Source organism: Hemitrygon akajei, chromosome 3 (assembly GCF_048418815.1).
Source record: "Hemitrygon akajei chromosome 3, sHemAka1.3, whole genome shotgun sequence".
NCBI lineage: Eukaryota > Metazoa > Chordata > Chondrichthyes > Myliobatiformes > Dasyatidae > Hemitrygon > Hemitrygon akajei.
The window spans coordinates 136213846-136239620 of NC_133126.1; the positions used below are offsets into that span (position 1 = coordinate 136213846).

Genomic DNA, 25775 nt, shown 5'->3' on the forward strand with positions numbered 1-25775 from the left:
TTTCTGCTAACCTTCACCAAAACTCTTGAAGCTTTATGATGCAAATTTATCACTTGCATATACCAAAAGCACAGCAGCTTTTTAACTCAAACTGAAAATAATATCCAAGATATTTCTCCTTTCTGTGCCATACCAATAGAAGAAGGGGTTCAATGGAGATATCAATAACTCAGATGTATGTAGCTTTGAAGATTTTTGTTGTCTTGGTTCAAACCCTTAGCTGTGTCCACAGCATTCAACAATTCGTAATGTGTGGAATTAAATTCCTACAAAATTATTATCATTGATCCAAGAAGATTGGAAGGAAAAAAAGCAAGATTAGCCACTCAAAAGTCAAACCGATTTCACAAACAATCACCAAACAAGATGATGAGTTTACAACTGTTGTAGAACCTTTTTGACCAGGATGCAAGAACAAAAGCTTAAGAGGTTAAAGATGACAATGCAAAAGGCAGCACAGTAACGTAGGAGAACTGCTGCTTTACAGATCCAGAGAAACTAGTTCAAAGCTGATCTGCTGTTCTATGTGGAGTTGGATATAACTGAATGTGTGGAAACAACTTGCTCTGATTTCCTCCCACATGCCCAAGAGATATGGATTGATTATCCACTCTACTTCCTCCTGGCATGTTGGTGAGTGGTAGAATTGGTGATGTTGATGAGAATGTGGAAAAATTAAATAAGATTGATGGTTCAAGGACTTGTTTCATGCTGAATGACCATGTTTCTAGAAGGGGTTTGCAGTGATTTGGAAGAGAACTGCCTGTGAAGTCAGTATTTCCAGTCGCTATACTGTTAACATCAGTGTGCACACTGGTTGTTGGGAGTTCAGAATATGCTGCAGATTCAGCATCCTTGCTGGAGCTGGCACTGATCCCAGCAAAGAGAATGCTTCATATCCAGACCACAGTGTTACACCACCTATCGAGGTGCTCCAGATAGAGACCAGGTCCCTGCTTCCAAACTGCTTTGCCTCACTATACGGATGTGATAATGTCCTGCAGGATTGCAAAAGGTTAATGCTGCCACAGCAACACATGGGAATGATCGTCATCCAATACTTCATGTATTAGACTGTACTTATATTGTACAAAAGTGAATTGTATTGCCTGTTGATGTATTAGGTGAGTAAAGCTAGTGATTTTTGAATCAGAAATTTCCTCTGTTTTGTAATTGTAAATATCCCCAACCATTTATTTATATCCATTGCCTATTATCTATTTCCACACATTGATAGATTTTCAAAGTATTACAACTTTGTTTTTCAAGAACAAAATGGATACAAGTAGACTAATTTTGATAGAAATTTGTTATTAATTCTCTTACTCTATTTTCCAAAAAAAATTCATCTGTAAGGTATTTAAGTTATACATTGAAATGTTCCATGAAAATGCTTATTTCATATTCTATTAGCCTTTTGCAATGAAACAAAATATTTTGGAAACTATTTCAAAGGTACATTTAATGTCAGAGAAATGTATACAATATACATCCTGAAATGCTTCTTCTTCACAACCATCCATGAAAACAGAGGAGTGCCCCCAAAGAATGAATGATAGTTAAATGTTAGAACCCCAAAGTCTCCCCCCAGCCTCCCCTCCCTCCCATGCATAAGTGGCAGCAAGCAACGATCCCCCTCCCCCCACTGGCAAAAAAAGCATCAGCACCCACCACCGAGCACTCAAGGGTGACAAAGCAACAGCAAAGACACAGACTTTAAGTACCCCAAAAATGACTTGCTAATCCAGTATTCAACATACCACAGGCTCTCTCTCTCTCCCTAATAAGGGAGAAAGAGAAGTCTCTGTTTCACAGCGAGAGGAGAGACATCTCCTCTCTTTGCAGTTTTTCTTATCTCTCTTTGCAGTTTTTTTCACAGTGAGAGGAGAGACATAACAAACAACTCACTGATTTACAATGTTAAAAGTCCGTTGTATTGCTTATTCTGAGCTCTGTGCCCAAAGAGCTCGGGTCTCTGGGCACACAGCCTTAGATCTTCTGTCTCCAACAACACAACGATCTCCTGCAGAGGCACCGACCTCCGATCCCCTCATCTCCAGAGCAACAAAATCTCGGTCCTCTGAAGGTGAGCAAAGCTCCTTGGCATGCCGAACAACGGCCATTCGTGAAAGCCCGAGAGAGGGTCCCATTCCCGTAGAGAACCATGGTCAGCGTGTAACTCCAGGTCAGAGTCTTCAAAAGAACCCTGAAAGGGAAAAATAGAGATATTAAAGATGGCAATAAAGCTGTTTCCAAAGATGCAAGCAAAGGAGTCGCCATTTCTTGCATTTATTAAATAAAGTCTAGAATTTTCTATTCCAAATGGTAAATATTTTGGAATACATCTTAAGTCAGTAGAATCCCATTGGAAAATCATGACGGGATACAGATTTTTAAATCATTGTATATTCTCAGAACACAGATATCACTCTGGTGCATAAAGATCATTTAATCAGTCATCTACCTTATACGAGTTAGTTTCTGAGTTTTTGCAGCATTTGAAGGAAGTCTATGGTGCCTCATCCATGCTTCTCTATTTAAATAAATTAACCTAAACTCCACTTTTCAAGTTGATGCTCTTTTTACTCATTTATATAACCTAGACATTTTTGCAAGGCCTTATCTCTCTTTGCAGTTTTTTTAAAAAGGTATTGACTTGAGCTTTAAATAGACTCGAAGGTGATGCATCTATTGCACTTAGATGAATTAAAGGCCTCAAAGAAATAGCTTAATCACAGTTCTAGGTGAATCCTTCTCCTCAGACATGTTCCCTAGTTCTGCCATCTCTGTTGAGGAAAATTGTATCATAAATCATAAAAGAAAGGACCTTGAAATGCCAAAAACTTCAGGAAAGGAGAATATTGATGCATGTATATATGGTAAAGATGAGGGCTTTGACTCTTTGGCAATCATCAAGACAGGAGTATGGAGCTGAATAAACTGTATCTATCTATTGGATATAAAGGAAAGCCAATTGCATAATATTCATTCTGATGGTGTGAAACTTTATACTGTCAGCTGAATTTGGCAATTTCTGCATCCATAATTTTGCAGCGGTTTAATGATATGTCACAACATAGATTGTGATGAAGAAGTCTGCAAGGTTCATTGAAATTTCCTCACCTAAACACAGAAACATAGAAAACCTACAGCACAATACAGGCCCTTCAACCCACAATGTTGTGCTGAACATGTACTTACTTTAGAAATTACCTAGGGTTACCCATAGCACTCTATTTTTCTATACTCTGTGTACCTATCCAGCAGTCTATTAAAAGACCCTATATTGTATCCGCCTCCACCACCGTCACCAGCAGCTGATTCCACACACTCACCATTCTCTGCATAAAAAAACTTTCCCTGACATCTCCTCTGTACCTACTTCCAAGCACCTTAAAATTATGCCCTCTCATGTTAGCCATTTTCTGCCCTGGGAAAAAGCTTCTGACTATCCACACAATCAATGCCTCTCATCATATTATACACCTCTATCAGGTCACCTCTCATTCTCCGCCGCTCCATGGAGAAAAGGCCGAGTTCATTCAACCTATTCTCATAAGGCATTCTCCCCAATCCAGGCAACATCGTTGTAAATCTGCTCTGCACCCTTTCTATGGTTTGCACATCTTTCCTGTAGTGAGGTGACCAGAACTGAGCACAGTTCTCCAAGTGGGTTCTGACAAATGTTGTATATAGCTGTAAGATTACCTCTCGGATCTTAAGCTCAAACCCACGATTGATGAAATCTAATGCACTGTGTGCCGTCTTAACCACAAAGTCAACCTGTGCAGCTGCTTTGAGCATCCTATGAACTTGTATCCCAAGATCCCTCTGATCCTCCACACTGCCAATAGTCTCACCATTAATACTATATTCTACCATCATATTTGATCTACCAAAATGAACCACCTCACACTTATCTGGGTTGAACTCCATCTGCCACTTCTCAGCCCAGTTTTGCATACTATCAATGTCCCGCTGTAATCTCTGACAGTCCTTCACACTATCCACAACACCCCCAACCTTTGTGTCATCAGCAGATTTACTAACTCTTCCCTCCACTTCCTCATCCAGGTCATTTATAAAAATCAGGAAGAGAAGGGGTCCCAGACTGACCCTGAGGCACAGCACTGGTCACCGACCTCCACGCAGAATATGACCCGTCTACGATTACTCTTTGCCTTCTGTAGGCAAGCCAATTCTGAATTCACAAAGCAAAGTCTCCTTGGATCCCATGCCTCCTTACTTTCTCAATAAGCCTTGCATGGGGTACCTTATCAAATGCTTTCTTAAAACTAAGGCTCTTCATTGGGAACTTACAGCTTGCTAATTGTTATCCACTATACATTTGCAACGTCAGGATTAACAGAGCAAAGACTGGTTCAACCAGAGCACAAAACCTAACAAACAGTTTGCTTTCAGCTCAAAGATCATTTGAGCATTGTAGCTTAAGTTGCAAGGTTGATTGAGGCTTCCTCTCATCCTTTAGGGAAAAGGGGCTTCAGTAGAAATTTGTGTTTATACATCTACAAAAAAAGCAAAGTGCTATTTTTGTTTTTAATTAAGCATCACTTGAATATTGTGCCTAGGTCTCATTTTCATAAAATGTGATATAAAGCATTAATTTAGCCATGAAAATCAACCTTGCTTACTGGCTTCAATAAACAAAGCAGAACATAAATAGTTGATTTCCAAGAAAAGAACAGGAGGTTATGGTTGTGTTGCCCTTTTGAAACATATACTGCCAGCAGCAAACAACTCCTTGACCAAGAGCATGAAATGGGTTTGGCCCAGAGATTGCTCAACATTTCAGCAGAAGTTTGTGGGCTCCCACCAGAGATTCTTTGGTGGGAGGGAACAGAATGTGGCAGTGGAAGATGGTTTTTCAGAATGGAGATGTGTAACCAGTGGTGTTATACAGGGATCAGTGTTGATCATCTTTTGTTTGATGACTGTATTCATGATTTGGAAGATAATGTATGTAGCATGACTAGAGTCTCAGGATTGTATTTGCTGACAGACATATACTTGGATAAGAAACTTATGTTGAACTTTAGTGAGTTTGCAGGTGAAACCAAAATTGGTGGTATAATGGACAGTTAAGAAGGTTATTAAATAATACACCAAGATCTCTGTCAAGCTGTGAATTTATAAGAACAAGCTGCCAGAGGAGGTGGAAGATGTAGGTACAATCATAATGTTTAAAAGGTTTTTGGCAATTAAATGGTTAACAGGTTTGAAGAGATATGAGTCAAGCATGGGAAAATGGGATTTACATATATAGGCACCTTGGTCACACTGGACGAGTTGGGTGAAAGACCTCTTTCTGCCCTGCATATGAATCCATGCCATAGGGTCATATAGCACAGAAATGACCCTTCTGCCCCTACATCCATGTTGACTCCTACCCATATATACTATTTCCATTTGCCACATTGGAAATGTATCCTTCTCTATCTTTCCTATTTATATGTCTGTCTTAAATGTGGTGAATTTACCTAATTCCAAAAACTCTTCAGGCAGCAAGTTCTAGGCATCAGCTGCTCTGTGTGTAATAAATATAAAAACACTGATTAAACTCCATTAAAAAACTCTTACCTCTTGTAGTACCTGTGATCTGAGTCACTGGTGAGACACTGAAGCTAGTGATATAAAGGTCTCTATTCATCGCAAAAAGCAGTCATTTTCCTGGAGCCTCCAATACTCAAATTAATCTAATTTTTTTATGCCCTTAAGATCACAGCAGGTGATTTAATGCAATTTCAATAGCTACAATATCTAGTTCATTATTTTGAGTCTGACAATGCTTCCTTCGACTTACATACCTGCAGTGGGAGATACCTCTGAAAGTTTAAACACCTTTGTTGAGACAAAGTAATACACACAGGTGGTCCAAAATGTCCTGAAGACAGAGAACCCATTCAGCCAAAATTAGAGTTGTGAGCTTGACTCTCTGAGTACACAAATATCACTACTATTGATAGATCAAATATGCCTGGCATGATTGATGTGCGAAGTGATAACATCAGACTGGTGCAAAACTTATCCCATGTTGTCTGATTTGTTGAAGACCAATCATCATAACCCCATTGTTTTATGGTTAGATGATGCAAATGAGAATGTCTCATGGTCACTTTGAAAAGCTTATGAGCTAGCAGCCTGTGCTCTGTAGACAGCATTGCTTGTTTACAAAGCTGTCCTTTTAAATTCAGACTGATTACTGCTTGCAATTAACATTAAGAACTGAAGACTGGTTCTCATCTCCCTTAATTTCATAACCCCTGAATAATCCTTCCTCTTGGCCCCTGGACTGAGGTCTGTCCCAGGAAGGCCAAACTTTAAGGATGATCTAAGTAGGCCAGTTAAAAGCCCTTCACTTTGGATCCCCTCCCCAACTACTTGCTACCATGACTGTATGTGGGCCTACATTTACACTATATATCATCCCTATTTCACTAACTGCAAGGCAGTAGCAGAGACAACAAAAAGGAGTTCAGGTTCTTTCATCACACCATCTTCATGGATGCAATTTAAAGTTCAAAGTAAATTTATTATCAAAGTACATATATATTACTATATACAACTCTGAGATTCATTTTATTGAGGGCACACTTAATAAATCTAATAACCATAATATAATCAATGAATGACCACACCAACAAGGTAAAAAACCAGTGTGCAAAAGACAACAAACTGTGCAAATCAAAAAAGAAAAACAAATAAATACCAATAATAAATAATACATATCAAGAACATGAGATGAAGAGTCCTTGAAAGAGAGACAATAGGTTATGGGGACATTTCAGTGATGGGCAAGTGAAGTTGAGTGCAGTTATCTCCTCGGGTTCAAGAGCTACAGGAGATAACCCTCCATTTATCTGCTCTGTTGTGGAGTAATAACTGTTCCTGAACCTGCTGTTATGAGTCCAGAGCATCCTGCATCTTCTCTCTGATTGCAGCTGCAAGAGTAGAGCGTATCCTGGCTGGTGGAGTCCCTGATAATCGATGCTGCTTTCTTGTGACAACTCTCCATGTAGATGTACTCAATGGTGGGGAAAGCTTTACACTCTATGGACTACACTGTATCCATTTCTTTTTGTAGAATTTTCCATTCCAGGACATAGTGTTTCCATACCAGGCTGTGATGCAGCCAGTCAGTATACTCTCCACCACACATCTATAGAAGTTTGTCAAAGTTTACAATGTTATCCTGAATCTTCACAAACTCCTAAAGAAGCAGAGGCACTTCATGTTTTCTTTGTAATTGCTTTTACTTGCTGAGCCAGGACAGGTCCTCTGAACTGATAACACTGAGGACTTTAATGTTGCTGACTCTCTCCACTTCTGATCCCCCAATGAGGACTGGCTCATGGGCCTCTGGTTTCCTCCTCCTGAAGGCAATATCAGTTCTGTGGTCTTGCTGACACTGAGTAAGAGGCTGTTGTTGTGGCACCACTCAGCTATATTCTCAATCTCTCCCCTATATGCTGATTCATTACCACCTTTGATTTGGTCTATGATGGTGGTGTCATTAGCAACCTTGAATATGGCATTGGAGCTACACTTAGCCATACAGTCATCAGTGTAAAGTGAGTAGAGCGGGAGGCTAAGCACACTGCCTTGTGGTGCACCTGTGCTGATGGAGATTGTGGAGATGATATTTTCTATCCAAACTGACATGGGTCTACAAGTGAGGAAATTGAGGATCCAATTGCACAAGGAGGCATTAAGGCCAAGGAATTGAAGCTTGTTGATTAGTCCAGAGGGGATGATAGTATTGAATGCCGAGCTCCAGTCGATAAAGAGCATCATGATATAGGCAAATTTGCTGTCCAGGTGTTCCAGGGTTGAGTGAAGAGCCAATGAAATGGCATTTGCTGCTGATCTGTTGTGCTGGTAGGCAAATTGGAGTGGACCAAATCACTTTTCTGGCAGGAGTTGGCATGCTTCATCACCGACCTCTCAAAACACTTCATCACTGTGGATGTAGGTGCTACTGGATGATAGTCATTGAGGCAGGTTACCGTGTGCTTCTGTGGCACCAGTGTAATTGAAACCTGCTTACAGCCGGTGGGTACCTCAGACTGCCGAAGTGAGAGGTTAAAGTTCTCAGTGAACACTCCAACCAGGTTATCAGCACAGGTCTTTAGTACTCATCCGAATGCTTTCCGTGGCTTCACTCTCCTGAAGGATGCTCACACACCAGCCTCAGAGACTGACATCACAGGATCATCGGGGGCTGTGGGAGCTCACAAAGGTTCCTCCATGCCTTGATGGTCAAAGTGAGCATGAAAGACTTGGAGCTCATCCTGAAGCGATGCCCTAGGTCGCTTGATTTCTCTTTGTAAGAGGTGATAGCATTCAAACCCTCCTCCTGCTGTCGAGCATCCTTTATTGATTCAAGTTTAGACAGAGGTTGCCACTTTACACAAAAGATGGCTTTCTGAAGATTGTACCTGATCCACTTTTAACTTTCTTGGTCACCAGACTTGACCACATTGCGTTTAAAATGCACCTCTGTTGTTTATGACATTTTGCTTATTGCCTTTTTCCTGCTGACCCATTGTAATAGACATCACATCCCCATCTTTGTGCATTCCATTTCTGATATCAGATATGCTTGTCAGTAGTTATTGTGTAAGCATGGAACGCCCACTGGGTAACTTTTATTTCAGGTTCACAAGCAATAGTTCATGTTCTACACCATAACAGAATATTGTCTGAATAATTACAAATCTTGTCCCTATGGCAGAAGGGTTTGGAATGGTCTCTATTTAAATGGCTGAAAGAACCTAAGGACCTCAACTCAATGGTACCCCATCCTGGAGAGTCCTTTCAGTCACTGGCCAAACCCCTGAAAGAGTTCATCTCATATCTGTTCACTCCATTGAGGGTGAACAGGCTGCCTTCAAAAGTTTCGTGCAATTTCTTTTCTCTCAGCTTGCGTTTGCCTTGCTTTTGAGGTTATGGAACTTGATGTCTCTACCATGACTCAGCCCCTTCCCATCATAGATTGGCATGTGTGATATTGCAGGCATAACAAAATCATTACTAAAAGAAGATTATAGCTGGGAACTTAATGTCCAAGGATACCATAAGACCATGAAACATAGGAGCAGAATTAAGCCATCTGGCTCATCAAGTCTGCTCCGCCATTCAATCATGACTGATCTTCTTTTTCTCCTCTTCAACCTCAGTTCCCAGCCTTTTCCCCATAACCTTTAATGCCATGTCCAATCGGGAACCTATCAATCTCTGCCTTAAATATGCCCAATGACCTGGCCTCCAAAGCTGCATGTGCCAACAAATTCCACAAATTCCCCACCCTTTGGCTAAAGAAATTTCTCTGCATCTCTGTTTTGAAAGGGTGCCCCTCTATCCTGAGGCTTAGTATCAGCCAATGCTCTAACCGTGTTAGTAACTTTCCTGTGATACTATGGGCTCTTAACTGGTAAGCAGCCTCATGTGTAGTACCTTGTCAAAAGCCTTCTGAAAGTCCAAATATACAACATCCACTGCATCCCCCTCATCTATCCTACTTGTAATCTCCTCAAAGAATTCCAACTGGTCCATCAGGCAGGATTTTCCCTGAAGGAAACCATGCTGACTTTGTACTATCTTGCCATGTGTCACCAAGAACTCCATCACCTCATCTTTAACAATTGACTCGAACATCTTTCCAACTACAGAGGTTAGGCTAACTGGTCTATCATTTCCTTTCTGCTGCCTTCCTCCTTTCTTAAAGAGTGGAGTGACATTTCCAGTTTTCCAGTCCTCTGGCACCATACCAGAGTCCAATGATTTTTGGAAGATCATTTCTAATGCCACCACAATTTCAAATGCTACCTCTTTCAGAACCCTAGGGTCCAATTCCTCTGGTTCGGGTAACTTATGTACCTTTAGGTCTTTCAGCTTTTTGAGCACCTTCTCTCTTGTAACAGTAACTGCACTCACTTCTCTTCCTTCACATATTATCAGAATCAGGTTTATTATCACCAGCAAGTGACGTGAAATCTGTTAACTTAGCAGCAGCAGTTCAATGCAACACATACCGTAGATTCTGGACTACAGAGCGCACCTGATTAAAAGCCGCTGGCTCTAATTTTAGAAATAAAATCAATTTTTTACTTGTACAGGCCGCACCGGATTTTAGGCCGCACCGGATTTTCGGCCGCAGGTGTCCCACGTTGTAATATGAGATATTTACACAGAAAGATATTACACGTGAGGATTTTTTAACTTTTAATTAAATCCATATGGTAACATAAACAAATACATATTGCAAATGCTTTTTTTCGAACCGTGCCTGTAACGCGGCTACTTTTAAATATACGTTGCGTATACTTCTTTACTGAACAACATTCCAATATCTCCTAACGACTGGTAAAAAATATATATACTGCAGCCTACCAGGAAAAGTTATTGATCGCCTTTAACTTAAAAGCAGCGTTTTCGCTCCGCCGCTCGCCCCCCTCCTTCCCGTTTATCGCAAACCGGTATCCCACAAGACGCGGCGAAACCGGGTGTGACGTCATCGCATCCCGCGATGTAGTACAGAAAACAAGTATAGTTAAAACAGTTCTAACTTTAACTAACAAATGAATTACTAAGCGAAAATATTATAAACTAAATAACTGCCATAAAGGCAGCACAATGCTTTTCTTCGAGTGTTTTCCATGTTGATGATGGTGAGTACAAATGACTGATTTACAATAATTTAATTGTGAAAGTGCGCTTGATTTATCGTACAATTTCATTGGACCTCTGTGAACTACTCATCAATTTTATTGGTCTACTGTTACGAGGCAAAATGTTTTTGGCGGCATGAAAAAAATAATGCATTAGCCGCTCTGTATTAAAGGCCACAGAGTTCAAAGCTGTTCAAAATGTGGGAAAAAAGTAGCGGCTTAAAATCCGGAATCTACGGTAATCTGCTGGAAGTTCTAGGTGTCAGAAGTCATGAAGTGTGTGAAGTTTTCACACACTTTCATTACTAAGAAGAAAGTTACTAGTCATTACTAGGGAGAAAGTTCTTCAGAAAATGAAAGATCTAAAGATAGCTATGTCATCTGACTCAGGTGGTGTACACCACAGGATTCTGAAAGAGGTAGCTGAACAGATTGTGGAGGCATTAGTAATGATCATTCAAAAATCACTAGTTTGGAATGGTTCCAGAAGTCACTCCACAGTTCAAGAAGGGAGCAAGGCAGAGGAAAGAAAATTATAGATAGGCCAGTTAGTCTGATCTCAATGGTTAGGAAGATGTTGGAGTCAATTGTTATGGATATGGTTTCAGTGCACTTGGAGGAACATGATAAAATAGGCCGTAGTCAGCATGGTTTCCTCAAGGAAAAATAATGCTTGACAAATCTGTTGGAATTCTTTGAAAAATTAACCAGTAGGATCGGTTTATCTTGTATGCTTTTATTTTCAGAAGGCTTTGCACAAGGTGCCACACATGAGGCTGCTTCTATTTTATCTTCAGCAGTCCACAGGACTTGTTTCCAAAATGCATGAGGCTTGTTTAGATGTTCCTTTGAACTTTTTGGCCGCAATGAGCAAAGGTATGTTTGGAGAAAAAAAGGGTCCAGAATGTCATGAAAAGAACACCTCTCCGGGGGGACGTCACGTGATGACGTAGGATCGAGACGCTGGAACCCGGCTCTCCCGTAAAAAGTTAATAAATTAATGTCTAAATGAAGAAAAGTTAGTCAGTATCTTCTAAAAGTTACTTATAAACTACTCCGGACTGTGTCAAGCAATGCCTCAAAGAAGGAAGATGAAGAAAACTAATACCGGGAAGATTACGCAAGTTGGAACAAGAGCGGGGCCCACGTCTGCCGAGGTACCCCGGTCTCAGGTACGTTGTGCCACCGGCGAGGCGGAACAAGAGACCGCGGCAACAATGGCCATTCCTGAAGGGAAGGGTCATCGTGAATTGCGCAAACCCGAAGGACGGAGCATGCGCAAACGGAAGCAACAAGAACTACAAAGCCCAGCTACCACTGCAACTGAAAGTGATAGCGAATCGGAGGGAGAGTCAAGTGTCTCGGAAGGATCAGATGAAGAAGAAGCTAAAAGTCCTTCTAGAAATATAGAAAAGACTTTGAGGCAAATAATGCGTAAATTAGACACATTAAAAATAATTAAAAATAATCAAAAAAGACTCGAAAAAAAAATGACCAAAATGGAGATTATGCTTGATAAAATGACAAAGAGACAGGAAAAAATGGAAAAAAGAATTACGGACTTGGAAACTACAACGGAGGACATGGTTGAAAGAATGGACAAAATAGAAAATGAAAATGCTGCTTGGGCATCAGAAAGAAAACAATTTATGGAACAAATTGATAAGCTTGAAAATTTCAGTAGACGAAATAATATTAAAATTGTTGGACTTAAAGAAGATATAGAAGGAGAAGACCCAATAAATTTTTTTCAAAAATGGATCCCTGAAAAGTTGGAAATGGAAGGAGAAACTCCAATTGAGATCGAAAGGGCTCATAGATCCTTAAGGCCAAGACCTCGAGCTGATCAAAACCCACGATCAATTTTGATAAAAGAACACCTCTCCAACTGTTAAGCACAGGGGTGGATCGATCATGCTTTGGGCTTGTGTTGCAGCCAGTGGCATGGGGAACATTTCACTGGTAGAGGGAAGAATGAATTCAATTAAATACCAGCAAATTCTGGAAGCAAAATTCACACCATCTGTAAAAAAGCTGACGATGAAAAGAGGATGGCTTCTATAACAGGATAATGATCCTAATTCACACCTCAAAATCCACAATGGACTGCCTCAAGAGGCACAAGCTGAAGGCTTTGCCATGGCCCTCACAGTCCCCTGACCTAAGTATCATCAAGAATCTGTGGATAGACCTCAAAAGAGCAGTACATGCAAGACAGCCCAAGAATCTCACAGAACTAGAAACCTTTTCCAAGGAAGAATGGGTGAAAATCCCCCAAACAAAAATTGTAAGACAGATTACAAGCTGTGATACTTGCCAAAGGGGGTGTTACTAAGTACTGACCATGCAGGGTGCCCAAACTTTTGCTTCAGACCCTTTTCCTTTTTTGTTATTTTGAAACTGTAAAAGATGGAAATAAAAAAGTAATCTTGCTTAAAATATTAAAGAAATATGTCATCTTTAACTTTATGCCTTTTGGAAATCAGGTCATCTTTTACTCACTTAGCTATTCACAGTAACAGAAATTTTGACCAGGGGTGCCCAAACTTCTGCATGCCACTGTATGTTAGTATAATCACCTCTTTGGCTGTAAATGTCCAGTGGATTTTTAGTCATTTGTAGTATGGCTGATTCGGTATTTTTTTTGTAATTTCTTTGCAGCCTTTGTCACACCATGACTTGAACTGTCTCATAAACTGTTTTTCTCAGGACTTCACTTTATCTGTCTAGCTTGAACTAATCATTAGTATAAAGCATCCATAACTTCCTTGTCCTTTGCTTTCTCTTTGCTATCTTTCTTCAGTTTTTACAGTAGATTCTGTTGGTTACTGTTAATTACATACTTTGTTATGTATACCTAATAAACGGATGTTTCTCAGGTAACATCGTCTAATTTCTTCAATTATTTCACTTTTTCTGCACCTTCTGCTTGTTCTTTTGGTCTTCAGTGCATTTCAGAAACTGCGAGAGCCTGTGATGTGCAGTTTAGAGTTCAATCAAATGATCTAGCATTCTGCTGTCCCTACAGAGGACCAAGAGCTGCCTCGTGGAGAAGACCAAAGACAGGGCACGGGGCCATGATTAACACCATTTCAAAGCGTCAAGGAAGATTGAAGCATGAGGTGATTGTAGAGGAGGTCAGTGGTCACTCTCACAGAGGCCATAAAGTAAGTAGCCAGCTCAATAGTGTTTGAAAGGCCACGTGTCAGCGTCATTTGGAAGGCCGGAAATCAGCCTTCCAATGGTCACTCTTCATGGAAGGACTAAGTTTCAAAGGTTTCTAAGGTACAATTTAATATCAGAGAACTGTATACAATATACATCCTGAAATTCTTTTTCCTCAACACCATCCCCGAGAGCGGGTCCTATTCCTGCAAAGAACCGTAGTCAGCATGTAACTCCAGGTCATGGTCTTCAAAAGAACCCTGAAAGGGAAAAATAAAGATATTAAAGATGGAAATAGAGTTGTTCCTGAAGATGCAAGCAAAGGAGGATGCCTACAAATTTCTAAGATTTATGTGGTTATTGGACTGTATATTGCGCTCCTTCAGTTTTCTGTCTTGCTGCCTGTTGGGGTCCCAGGTAGGCACTATGTTAGTTTTTGTGAGAGGGAGGTGTTAGGGATTTGGGGTCTGATGGTTTACTTGGTTTGTCTGTGTAGGAGACTGGTTAGTTTTTGTTTGTGAGAGAGGGGGGTGAGGGTTTGATTTTATCGTCACTGTTTTTTTTGCAGCAGAGGTGTTGGGGGTTCGGTGTTATTGTTGCTTTTTTTGCAAGGGGGGGATTTTGCGGCGTGGGGTTTGAAGTTCCAGCCACCTTTTTCCGTGTGGGCCCTCTGTTAGCTTTTTTGCTAGGGTGGGGTTGGGGTTTGCAAGTTTTGTTTCTTTTTCCTTTTCGTGCTAGGAGGGGGTTTTCTAGTGTTTGTATTTCATGGCTGTCTGGAGAGGACAAATATCAGAGTTGTATTGTACATGCATACTTCAACAATAAAATGAAGATTGGAACCTTTGAACATCATTCTAGATCTCCAAAGAACCTTCTGGACAATATCATATCCACATCCAATAATAGTGTCTGCCTTAATGAGTGTGTCTATCTCCAGTGGAGTATTTGGACACACTATGAAATCTCCAGGAAGTAGCACTTCCTTTGACTCAAGTATTGAGGTTCACTTGTTTCTGTCCACATTCTTTCCAGAGCCCACCTTCCCCCCAAACCCTATATCCGGAAACATGTCACATTGCTGTCCCTCTAATAAACCTTTTGTGGACATCTGTGGGTGACCAGCACTGGCACTGGAGGCTGCCATCAATCATTGGTCTGAACTTGACCTTGTCCTCATCAGCTCCGTGATGTGGTTAGCAGTCAGATCACACAGAGAGGGTGCCATGGTTTCTGCCTGTCTTAGTGGGTGACTCCCACATCTTCCCTCTTTATTAGGATACTGCCTCCAGCCAAGGCCTGAGAAGCTACAGCTGTAATATATCTCCTTTACTCTTCTATGTCTATTCTGGCACTCACTTGCTAAGTGCCTTGCACATGAAGAAAATCCTCCCTGTCCTTGTAGCAGCTACATGCACTACAGCCATTTTGCATTCCTCTTTCCCCCTCCCTCCTCCAGTCTATCCGCCCGGCTTATGGTATTCTCGTAGGTTAGTTAGATCCCACTGTTATCCCCAAGTCTAGAACTTCCTGGTGGGCTGAGTTCAGGCCTTGCTTCACCATTTTCAGGAAGGCTGGAAAGTCGAGCCCCAGGTATTCCTCATATACTCGATATTTACATTCTATGTAGTCCATGGTGAGCACATCAAATCTCTGAACCACTGACATTATCATTGCCCAGTTATTCTCCTGCTCATTACCTCGCTTCTCCCTTAAAGTAGCAATTTCTCCTCATTACTGGCACTACCATTAATTAGCCATGTACCATCCTGCATCCCCTGTGGCGTACTGATCCACATATTCCTCGGGCACTTAGCTTTTACCAACACGTGTACATCTTTGGGGTGCATCTGGTGAACTTCAGTAATCTTTGTGCCAAAATTTTACATTCCTACGAGAGACTTTAAGTGAGGGCTGCTCAGGCAAAACGCTCTGCTTCTTCCCCAGGTTTATAGACTATACTAACCATTGTCAAGGGCTGACTGGGGTCATCAGAATTCTCGATATGCTGTTGTCTGCCATCCAAACAGATACGTCTGGGTGTAACATGTCCCCCAAATATTTCCACATTAGCTCCACACTAACAAAAGACAAGGAAAAATTTAAAACTCAAGAATATTTACTCTGTGATCTCCCAGTTTTCTTGCCACTGAATTCATGGTAACACTTGTATTTCCTTCCCTATCCAACTCAGTACCACACAGTTACGCACTTATTCTTTGCAGTCACAGGTGCACTCACGAACAAATGTATTGTTATGCAGTCCCTCAAATGAGTGCGCACACATCCATCTGGCAACCTGAATAATCAGTAACCACTTTTTGCATCCGGAGGCCTTGTCTCATCAACTTACCAATAATGATAGTCAGTCCCTCCCACACACACATGTATGCACACACATCACACTTCCATATCTGCAAGTTCATCCCTACACTGTGTTCTTAGATGCTTCATAATCCCATGGTCGTTGAGCTGAACGGAGTGGTACTCTTAGACTACTGAGGTCGCTGGCCACATAGTGGGTCTCAAACATATCCTGTCTGTGTCACTAGAGAGATCACTAATGCTCATGATATAAAGGTCTTCATTCATCATAGCAAGCAGGCATTCTGCTGGAGCAACCCACACACAATGCTGCAAGAACTCAGCCAGTCAGACAGTGTCTACAGAAATGAATAAACAGTCGAAGTTTCGGGCTGAGGCCCTTCTTCAGGACTGCAAAGACGTCAGAATAAAAGTTGAGGTGCAAGGGTATGAGAATAGCTAGAATGTGGTAGGTGAAGCCAGGTGGGTAGAAAAGGTAAAACACTGGAGAAGAAGGAGTCTGATTGGAGAGGAGACTGAAAAAGGGAAGGAAGAGGGGGCCCAAGGCTGGAAATGATAGGTGGGTGAGAAGAGTTGAGAGGCCAGAGTGGGGAATAAAAGAGGGTAGAGGGAGGAGAAGTCAGGGCCACCAGCTATCTCCGCACAGTAGAAAGAGTGGCATGTAGAATTTGGAGGGACAAGCTGCGGGGGAAGCAGTCAATTGAATATGAGTGGCCCTGTCTCAATCTCATTCAGGTAACCTCCTTTTCCTTATTTGTGCTCTTCCTTGTAAAGATAGCGTTAAGTTTATGTTTCTCTTGTGAAGCCTGCTTATCTGATGCAACAACCCTGTGTTGCTGCTGTGTGCAAGTAAGTTTATCATTTCATTTGTGCATACTTGCATCTTGCACACGTACGCACACACACAGCTGTGGTTTTAACATTGCAGTATATCAACCTCAAAAGTTACCTACACATCTTCTCAGCTTGTGAAACTGGCTACGCTGCTCCAGCTTAACTCTAGTTAAAAGCTCTCTAGTTAATCAACAGCAAGTAAAGCAGTGGAAAGTGGTTCCATGGAGTCAAACAGTACAATCTTCTTTGTGAATACTCTGTTTGCGTCTACTTATGGGTTGACGGTGGCAGTTGGATTACCTCTAAACAGCTTTTCGCTATGGGTGTTCTGCAAAAGATTGAAACTACAAACTGCTCCTGTAATTTATTTGACTAATCTGGCAATATCAGATCTGCTCTTCATTCTGTCATTACCTTTCAGAATACATTACTTTATAACTACTCAATGGCTTTTTGGAAATTTTATTTGCACTCTATCTGAAACAATATTTTCAGTGAATTTTTATACAAGTACTTTATTTATTACATTAATAAGTATTGATCGCTATCTAGCTATAGTTCATCCTTTCCAGTCAAATTTTCTTAGAAGTCCGAAAGTGGCCGGTGTTGCCTGTGCCGTGGTTTGGTTTATTATCATTTTGATGAGTTTTCCAATTGCTTTTCAATATCATCAAAAGGATCAAATAAACAGTACAATATGTTATGAAGGATATCCAGCTGAAACTTGGAAATCTGCTGTTAAACTCATATTACTGATAACAATGCTTGTATTTGCGATGCCTTTTGTAATAATTATCATTTGCTTCTTTGCTGTTGTCAGAGTTATGTTCCGAATCAGAAAAGAAGATCAGACATTTAAAAGATACAAAATTGTACCATTGTTTCTACTAAACATCGGGGTCTTCACTGTGTGCTTTTTACCTTTTAATGTTACTTTGGTATTGTATGGACTGTATAAAATAGGTCATTTCTCAATGAAAGGAATGTATCTGCTTCATGCCATTACCGTTTGCTTAGCCAGCATCAGCAGCTGTGTGGATCCCATTATTTACCATCTTACTAGCATGGCTTTCAAAATCGATGCAATGAAGAAGGAAAAGGTGACCGTCAATCCAATGGATTTGATAAAAACAGGAACTCAAGCTAACAAAGAAAGCATTGTACTAGGTAAGTGAATGATTTACAAGTTTGGATATGCATTAATATAGATGGAAATAGCTGAACTATGCATTTGCATTTAAGTAATTAGCAGCTGTCCGTATACATGTTGAAATAAATCCTTTTGTGTTTGAGCGAAGTAGAGAAAATAGCAACCTAACTTGATTTGTCCTTAGCTTCTCTAAGAGCTTTGCAAATATCTTGGAGTTTTTTTTCTGTTTATTGGCAAAGGAAGTGATTCTATTAGCACTGAAGCTGCACATCTTCAAACAAGTGAGTGGTAAAAGATTGATACTAGACCGGTTTGAATTTGTCTGCTTTATAAGGGTACAAAAATGAAATATTTTCTACAGAGAGGGCCCATTCAAGCCACATTCATGATGGCAAAAATTGGTTAATTTCATTTCAGTTTTTGATCTGTAGCCTTGTAGAATGGAGCACTTTAATGAATTGTGCAGTTTTTAAATGTGATGAATGTTTTTGTCTCCACCAAACCCTTAGGAGGAGAAGTTTAAAACCTCACCATTTGTTGAATGCATCTCTTTTCCTCATCTCCATTCTAATATTTCAAATTTTGTTTACCTCAACTCCATTATAATATATTAAAGGTTCTGATTCTAGGGAATATTTTACTTTGTGAAGTAGATGCCAATGTTGGAAGTATTGTATGCTTTTTAGCAAGATGTGCTAAACATCTGTCTCTACATCTGAGATGTTGTCGTGGCCTTTGTCATGTTCAGTAATATCATTTGATATCAAATGTAGTGAAGTAAATTGGCTGAATAATAACTTTTGAACTGTTAAGAGGCAAGACGCATTGTGGACATAGTAAATTGTTGGTCTAAAATTCTGGACTATTGATCTGGAAACATTAAATCAAATCCTATTTGAGATGTTGTTGATGTTGCTGGGTAGCCTCCAAACTGATGGCATGAATATTGATTACTCCTTCCAGTAAAAAAATTACCTCCTCCCCACTTCTTCTATTTCTCACTCTGGGCTTTTACCTCGTTTCACCTGCCTACCATCTCCCCCGATGCCCATCCTCCTTCCCTTTCTCCTATGGTCACTCAACCCTCCTATCAGATTATTTTCTCTTCAGCCCTTTACCTTTCCTACCCACATGGCTTCACCTAACACCTTCTAGCTTGTCCTCCTTCACCTCTACACAACTTTTTATTCTGGCATCCTCCCCCTTCCTTTCCAGTCCTGAAGAAGGGTTTCAGCCCAAAATGTCAACTGTTTGTCCATTTCCACAGATGCTGCCTGACCCACTGAGTTCCTCCAGCATTTTTGTGTGTTGATATGGACGTCCAGCATCTGCAAAATTTCTCGTGTTTATAATTTCTATCATCCACGTGTCCATCCAAGTATTTCTTCAATGCCCTTAATATATCTGCCTCTGCCATCACCCCGGCAGTGTGTTTCATGCATCCACACTCTCTGTGTTAAAATAAACAACTTATCTTTGACATACCATCCATACTTTCCTCCAATTACGTTAAAATTATGCCCCCTTATATTAGGCATTTCCGCCCTGGAAAAAAATGTCTCTGAATATCCATTTGGTTTATACCTCTTATCATTTTGTACACCTCTATCAGATCATCTCTCATCCTCCTTTGCTCAATCTATCCTTATAAGACATGCACTCTAATCCAGGCTGCATCCTGGTAAATCTCATCTGCAACCTCTCTAAAGCTTCCACTTACTTCTTATAATGACAGGACCAGAACGGAACAAAAATTTTCAAGCCTCGTCTAATAGAGCTGCAGGGTTTTATAAGGCTGCAACGTTACCTTGTGGTGAACTCAGTCCCCAGAGTAACAAAGACCATTGCATCATACGCCTTCTTAACAACCCTTTCAATTTGTGCAACATCTTTAAGTGATCTATGGACATTCATCCTATGATCCCTCTGTTTCTCTGCATTGCTAAGTATCCTGCAATTAACCCATTATTCTGCCTTTAAATAAAACCTTCCAAAGTGAATCACTTCATACCTTTCTGAGTTGAATTCCATCTGCCACTTCTCAGCCCAGTTTTGCATCTTGTCGCTATCCTATTGTAATCTATGACAACCTTTTCACTTTCCACAACTCCACCAAATTTCATGTCTTCTGCAAATTTAATAACTTACACTTCCATTTCCTCATCCAAGTCATTTATAAAAATCACAAGGGGAGGAACAGATCCCTGCAGAACTCTAATCGTCTCTTACCTCCTGGAAGAATACAGTCCTACAACCACCCTCTACCTTCTGTGAGTAAGCCAGCTCCGGGTTCACACGGCCAAGCTTGCCTGGATCCCAAGCCTGCTGAGTTTCTGAATGAGCCTATCATGGGAAACCTTCTCAATTGCCTGACTAAAATCCATATACATCTCATTCACTTCTCTACCTTCATCAATATGCTTTATCACATACTCAAAGAATTCAATCAGGCTCATGAGGCATGACCTGCCCCTTACAAAGACATGCTGACTATCCCTAATCAGACTTTGCTTCTCCAAATACTTGTAACTCCTGTCTAAGAGTATTCTCCAAGTATCTGCCCACCATCAATGTAAGACTCACTGGTCTATAATTCCCTGGGTTATTCATACTCTCTTTATTAAACAAAGGAATAATATTTGCCACCCTACCATCATCTGGTACTACTCTTGTGGCCAATGAGGATGCAAATATCACCAAAGGCACAGCAATCTCTTCCTTCTCTTTCTGTAGTAACCTGGGTTATATCCGATCGGCCCTGAGGACTTATCTGTCTTATTGTTTTTCAAAAGTTCCCCCACATGCTCTTTCTCAACATTGACTAATTCTAGTATATCAGTCTGTACTATGCTGCCCTCACAAACATTACAGTCTCGCTAACTTGTGAATACTGAAACAAATTATTCCTTCTCCAACCTCAGGTATATGTTTCCTCTGCTACCCCTGATCAGTCCTACCTTCACTCTAGTCATCCCCCAGTTCTTCAAATATGTGTAGAATGCCTTGGGGTTTTCCTTAATCCTACAGTTTTTAGTTAAGGTCAAATGATCAAGGAACTTCAAATAACTGTAGTATGATTACCATCAGAAGCAAAACAAACTGCTGGAGGAAAGTAGAAGTCAAGCAGTATCTGTGGAGGAGGATGAAATGTTGACATGACATATCCCTGCTTCATATCAACAAGTCAAAAATTCTCTCAGGCCTTTGAGTTCCTCCAGCAGTTTTTGATCCAGTATCTGCAAACTCCTCTGCAACTTTCTTCAGGTTTGCCACAGGATTTTACAACCAATAATCATATTGCCCAACCAACACGTCACAGGCAGTATCATTGTGAATGGGCACTATACTGAAAGGTTAAATCTGCTCTTAATTCTGAAATGCTTCCTGACATGCTGTTTATTTCTGTCATTTTCTGCTTTTGTTTCAGGTTTTCAGCAACATCAGATTAAGCACAGATGCACAGAGAATTGTGAATAGATCATGCTTTAAGCATGAATAGATCACAATTTATTGTAAGTTTATCTGCCCTTTTCTCCATAAGGATCAGAAACTAAAAAGCAGAGCTAAAAGGAACAGGGAAATAGAATGGATGATTTCTGAAAGAGAGATAGACATAGTGAAAGAAAGGTTGAATTCAAAGAGATAGAGAAAAAGAAGAAACACATTTAGAATTTTAAATTTTTGGAAGTTTAGGAATTTCTAATTTACGTGCAAAGGAAGTTGGTAATCAGTAACATTTAACATACTGTAAAGGGGAATGTTAACTTGAAATCTTAAGTCTTAGTACTTTATGGAAAGGCATCAGGTTACTAATAGTTAAGTACAGGAAGATTCTGAAAATAAGATTAAAGGCAATATATACTTAAACTTACAAAAAATTGTGATCTATTCACACTTTGCTGTGCATCTGTGCCCAATCTGATGTTGCTGCTCATTTAACGTAAACTGTTTAAATACATTGAACCATGTCTATTGGGTCACTGGAGTTGGGTCAGTATAATTTTACCATCTTTAATATGTAACCAGCAAATTACCTTAGCATAATTACAAAAATTGTATGTGGTAGGGAAAACACTTTGTTGTTACAGAAAATTTCAAACATTTACAAGGTTTAATAGGAATGTTCCATTGCACCTCAGTTAGAGTCATATAGCACAGAAATAGATCCTTCATTCCACCAAGTCTTTGCAGGCCTTCAAGCACCCATTTTCAGTCAAACTACTCAGATTCAATTTCATTCTATTCACATTCCTGTCAATTTCCCCTAAATCTAGCACCAATGGACTAGGAGCAATTTACAATTGCCAGTTAAGGCTATAAGACCTTAAGATATAGGAGTAGAGTTAGGCCATTTGGCCCATCAAGTCTACTCCACCATCATGGAAGATTCATTTCCCTCTCAGCCTGAATTCCCAGCCTTCTCCCCATAACTCTTCATGCCCAGACTAGTCAAAAACCTCTCAACCTCTGCCTTAAATATACCCAATGACTTGGCCTCCAGAGCCACCTGTGGCAATTAATTCCACAGATTCATCACTCTCTGGCTAAAGAAACTACTCATCTTCTCCATTCTAAATGGATGTCCCACTATTCTGAGGCTGTGTACTCTGGTTCTACACTACCCCTCCATAGGAAACATCCTCTCCACATCCACCCCAGTGAGGCCTTTCAACAATGAGATTCCCACAAATTGTTCTAAATTCCAGTAAGTCAAGCCCAGAGCCATCAAACGCTCTTCATACAATATGCCTTTTAACCAGGAATCATTTTTGCGAACCTCCATTGCATCCTTTTGAATGTCAGCACATCCCTTCTGAGGGAAGGGGCAAAAATGCACAAAATACTCCATGTGAAATCTCACCATTGTCTTATAAAGCCTCAACATTACCTTCTTGCTTTTATATTCTAGACCTCATGAAATAAATGCTAACATCACCACCTGCAAATTAATCTTTAGGGAATCCTGCACAAAGAGTCCCAAGTCCCTTTGCACCTCAGGTTTTTGAATTTTCTCTCCTTTTAGTCTACCCTTTTACTTCTTCTACAAAAATCCATGACAATAGACTTCCTGACAGTATATTCCTTCTGCCATTCCTTGGCCTATTCTCCTATTCTGTCTAAATCCTTCTGTAGTCTCACTGTTTCCTCAACACTACCTCCTCCTCCATCTATTCTTGTACCATTTGCAAACTCGGCCAAAAAGCAATCAATTCTGTCATCAAAATCATTGACATATAACATAAAAGGAAGTGGTCCCAAATCAAATCTTTGTGCAATACAACTAATCACTTGCAGTCCATTATTCCCAATTATTTCCTCCTGCCAATCAGCCAATGTTCTATCCATGCTAGTATCTTTCCTGTAATACCATGGGCTCTTAACTTGTTAAGCAGTCTCGTGTGTGGCAACTTCTCAAAGTCTTTCTGAAAATCCAATTTCACAAAATTCACTGATTCTCCTTTGTCTATCCTGCATGTTACATCTTCAAAGAATTCCAACAGATTTGTCAAGCAACATTTTCCCTAAAGGAAACTGTGCTGACTTTTTATCATATAGCTCTAAGTAACCCAAATCCACATCCTTAACAATCAACTTCAAAATCTTCCCAAATACTGAGGTCAGACTAATTGGGCTATAATTACCTTTCTTCTGCCTCTCTCATGAGGTGACATTTATAATTTTCCTTTTCTCCAGAATCTATTGATTGTTAAGAGATCATTACTAATGCCTCCACAATCTCTTCAGCCATCTCTTTTAGAACCCTGGGGTGTAAACCATTCTGGTGACTTACGCTCCTTCAGACCTTTCAGTTTTCCAAGAACCTTCCCTCTAGTTATGGTAACTTCACTGACTTCTGTCTCCTGACACTCTCAAACTTCTGGCATACTGTTAGAGTCTTCCACAGTGATGACTAATGCAAAATACTTCTTCAGTTTGTCTGCCATTTCCTTGTCCCCCATTACTACCTCTCCAGCATCATTTTCCAGTGGCCTGTTATCTACTCTCAGCTCTCTTTAATGCTTTGTATATCTAAAGAAATTTCTGTGACCTCCTTAATATTATTGGATAGTTTACCTTCGTATTCCACCTTTTCCTTTATGACTTTTGTAGTTGCCTTCTGTTAGCTTTTAAAAGCTTCACAATCCTCTGAATGTCCCAGTAATTTTTGTTCTATAGTAAGCCTTCTATTTGGCCTTTAGAATAGTTGTTCTTCTTTGGGATGTATCTATCCTGCGTCTTCTGAATTACTCCCAGAAACTCCAGCCATTGCTGCTTTGCCATCATTACTGCTAATGCCTCCTTCTGATCAATCTTGGCACTTGAATCCAAGGGGGATCAATATCCTGGCAGGAAGGTTTGCTAAGGCCATTGGGAGAGTTTAAATTAGAATTCCTGGGGGCTGGGAACAGAACTGAAGTGACGGAGGAAAGGAAGGTTGGCTCACAAATAGAGAAAGCTTGGAGACAGTGCAAAAGGGAGGATAGGCAGGTGATAAAGAAGCGGCATGCACAGTCCGATGGTTTGAGATGTGTCTATTTTAATGTGAGGAGTATCATGAATAAAGCGGATGAGCTTAGAGCAGGCATGGGCAAACTACGGCCCGCGGGCCATATGCGGCCCGTTAAGCTTTTTAATCCGGCCCGCAGAACTTGATGAAATTATATTAATAAACCTTGTTAACACCTCAGATCCATCCTGAGAATCGCCACAACAAAACTAAATCCAGACTTTAATGCGCTGGCTAAAAAGGGAGACCAACAACTCTGTTCCCACTGAAATTAAAAATAAGTTTCTTCGTTGTGTTATGTAAAAAATGCATTTGAAAATATTTTTTTCAATAAGCCTTACATGTTACATGTCATTTCTGTTAAGTGATGGACATGAGTAGTGCGCAGGTGCATGTACGTTCTCAAAATAAAAAATGCGCTCCAGATCAAATAACGCGCTCCGCATACTGGCGCGCTGTCACTGTTCTGTCAGTGACACTGGTCGTTGTTGAGTTTTGGCACAGGGGACAATTGAATAAGAAGGAGCAGGACAAGTAGACCTGCATCTCCTACCGTTTTTGAAATAAAGACAGTCAGGAGGAGAGTGATGATGATAATATCTTGAAGGATAACAGAATTTTCAGTGCTTTAAAATAATAACTGTTACTATTAAAAAAAGCTGTATTCATTTAATTTTCAGTGTTTTAAAAGTCATTTCAATAAATAGCTAAATACCATGGGACTTCAAAGACAGATATTTTGTTGTAATGCATTTGTTCATTTTCAATTGAAATTAAAGCACATGTTTTCTACATATCCCATGATATTTTATTTTCTCTTATGAGGTGTATTACCAAAACACTCTGTCCATCTGCTCCTGGTCCAGCCCCCCTGTCAAATTTTAGAACCCTTTGTGGCCCACAAGTCAAAAGGTTTGCCCACCCCTGGCTTAGAGCGTGGATCAGCACTTGGAGCTATGATGTTGTGGCCATTACAGAGACTTGGATGGTGCAGAGTAGGAATGGCTACTTCAGATGCCAGGCTTTAGATGTTTCAGAAAGGATAGGGAGGAAGGCAAAAGAGTTGAGGGGGTGGAACTGTTTATCAGAGATAGTGTTATGGCTGCAG

General features: G+C 40.4%; 1 protein-coding gene across 1 annotated transcript in view; it reads left to right on the forward strand.

Moving 5' to 3' along the window:
- Nucleotides 1-17033: 17033 nt before the first annotated feature.
- LOC140724587 (lysophosphatidic acid receptor 6-like) overlaps nt 17034-25775 on the forward strand; it is a 45761-nt gene continuing 37019 nt past the window's right edge. Inside the window, exon 1 of the mRNA XM_073039014.1 lies at nt 17034-18176. Coding sequence (XP_072895115.1) covers nt 17231-18176 — 946 coding nt within the window. The 5' untranslated portion in view covers nt 17034-17230. The remainder of the gene's footprint in view (nt 18177-25775) is intronic.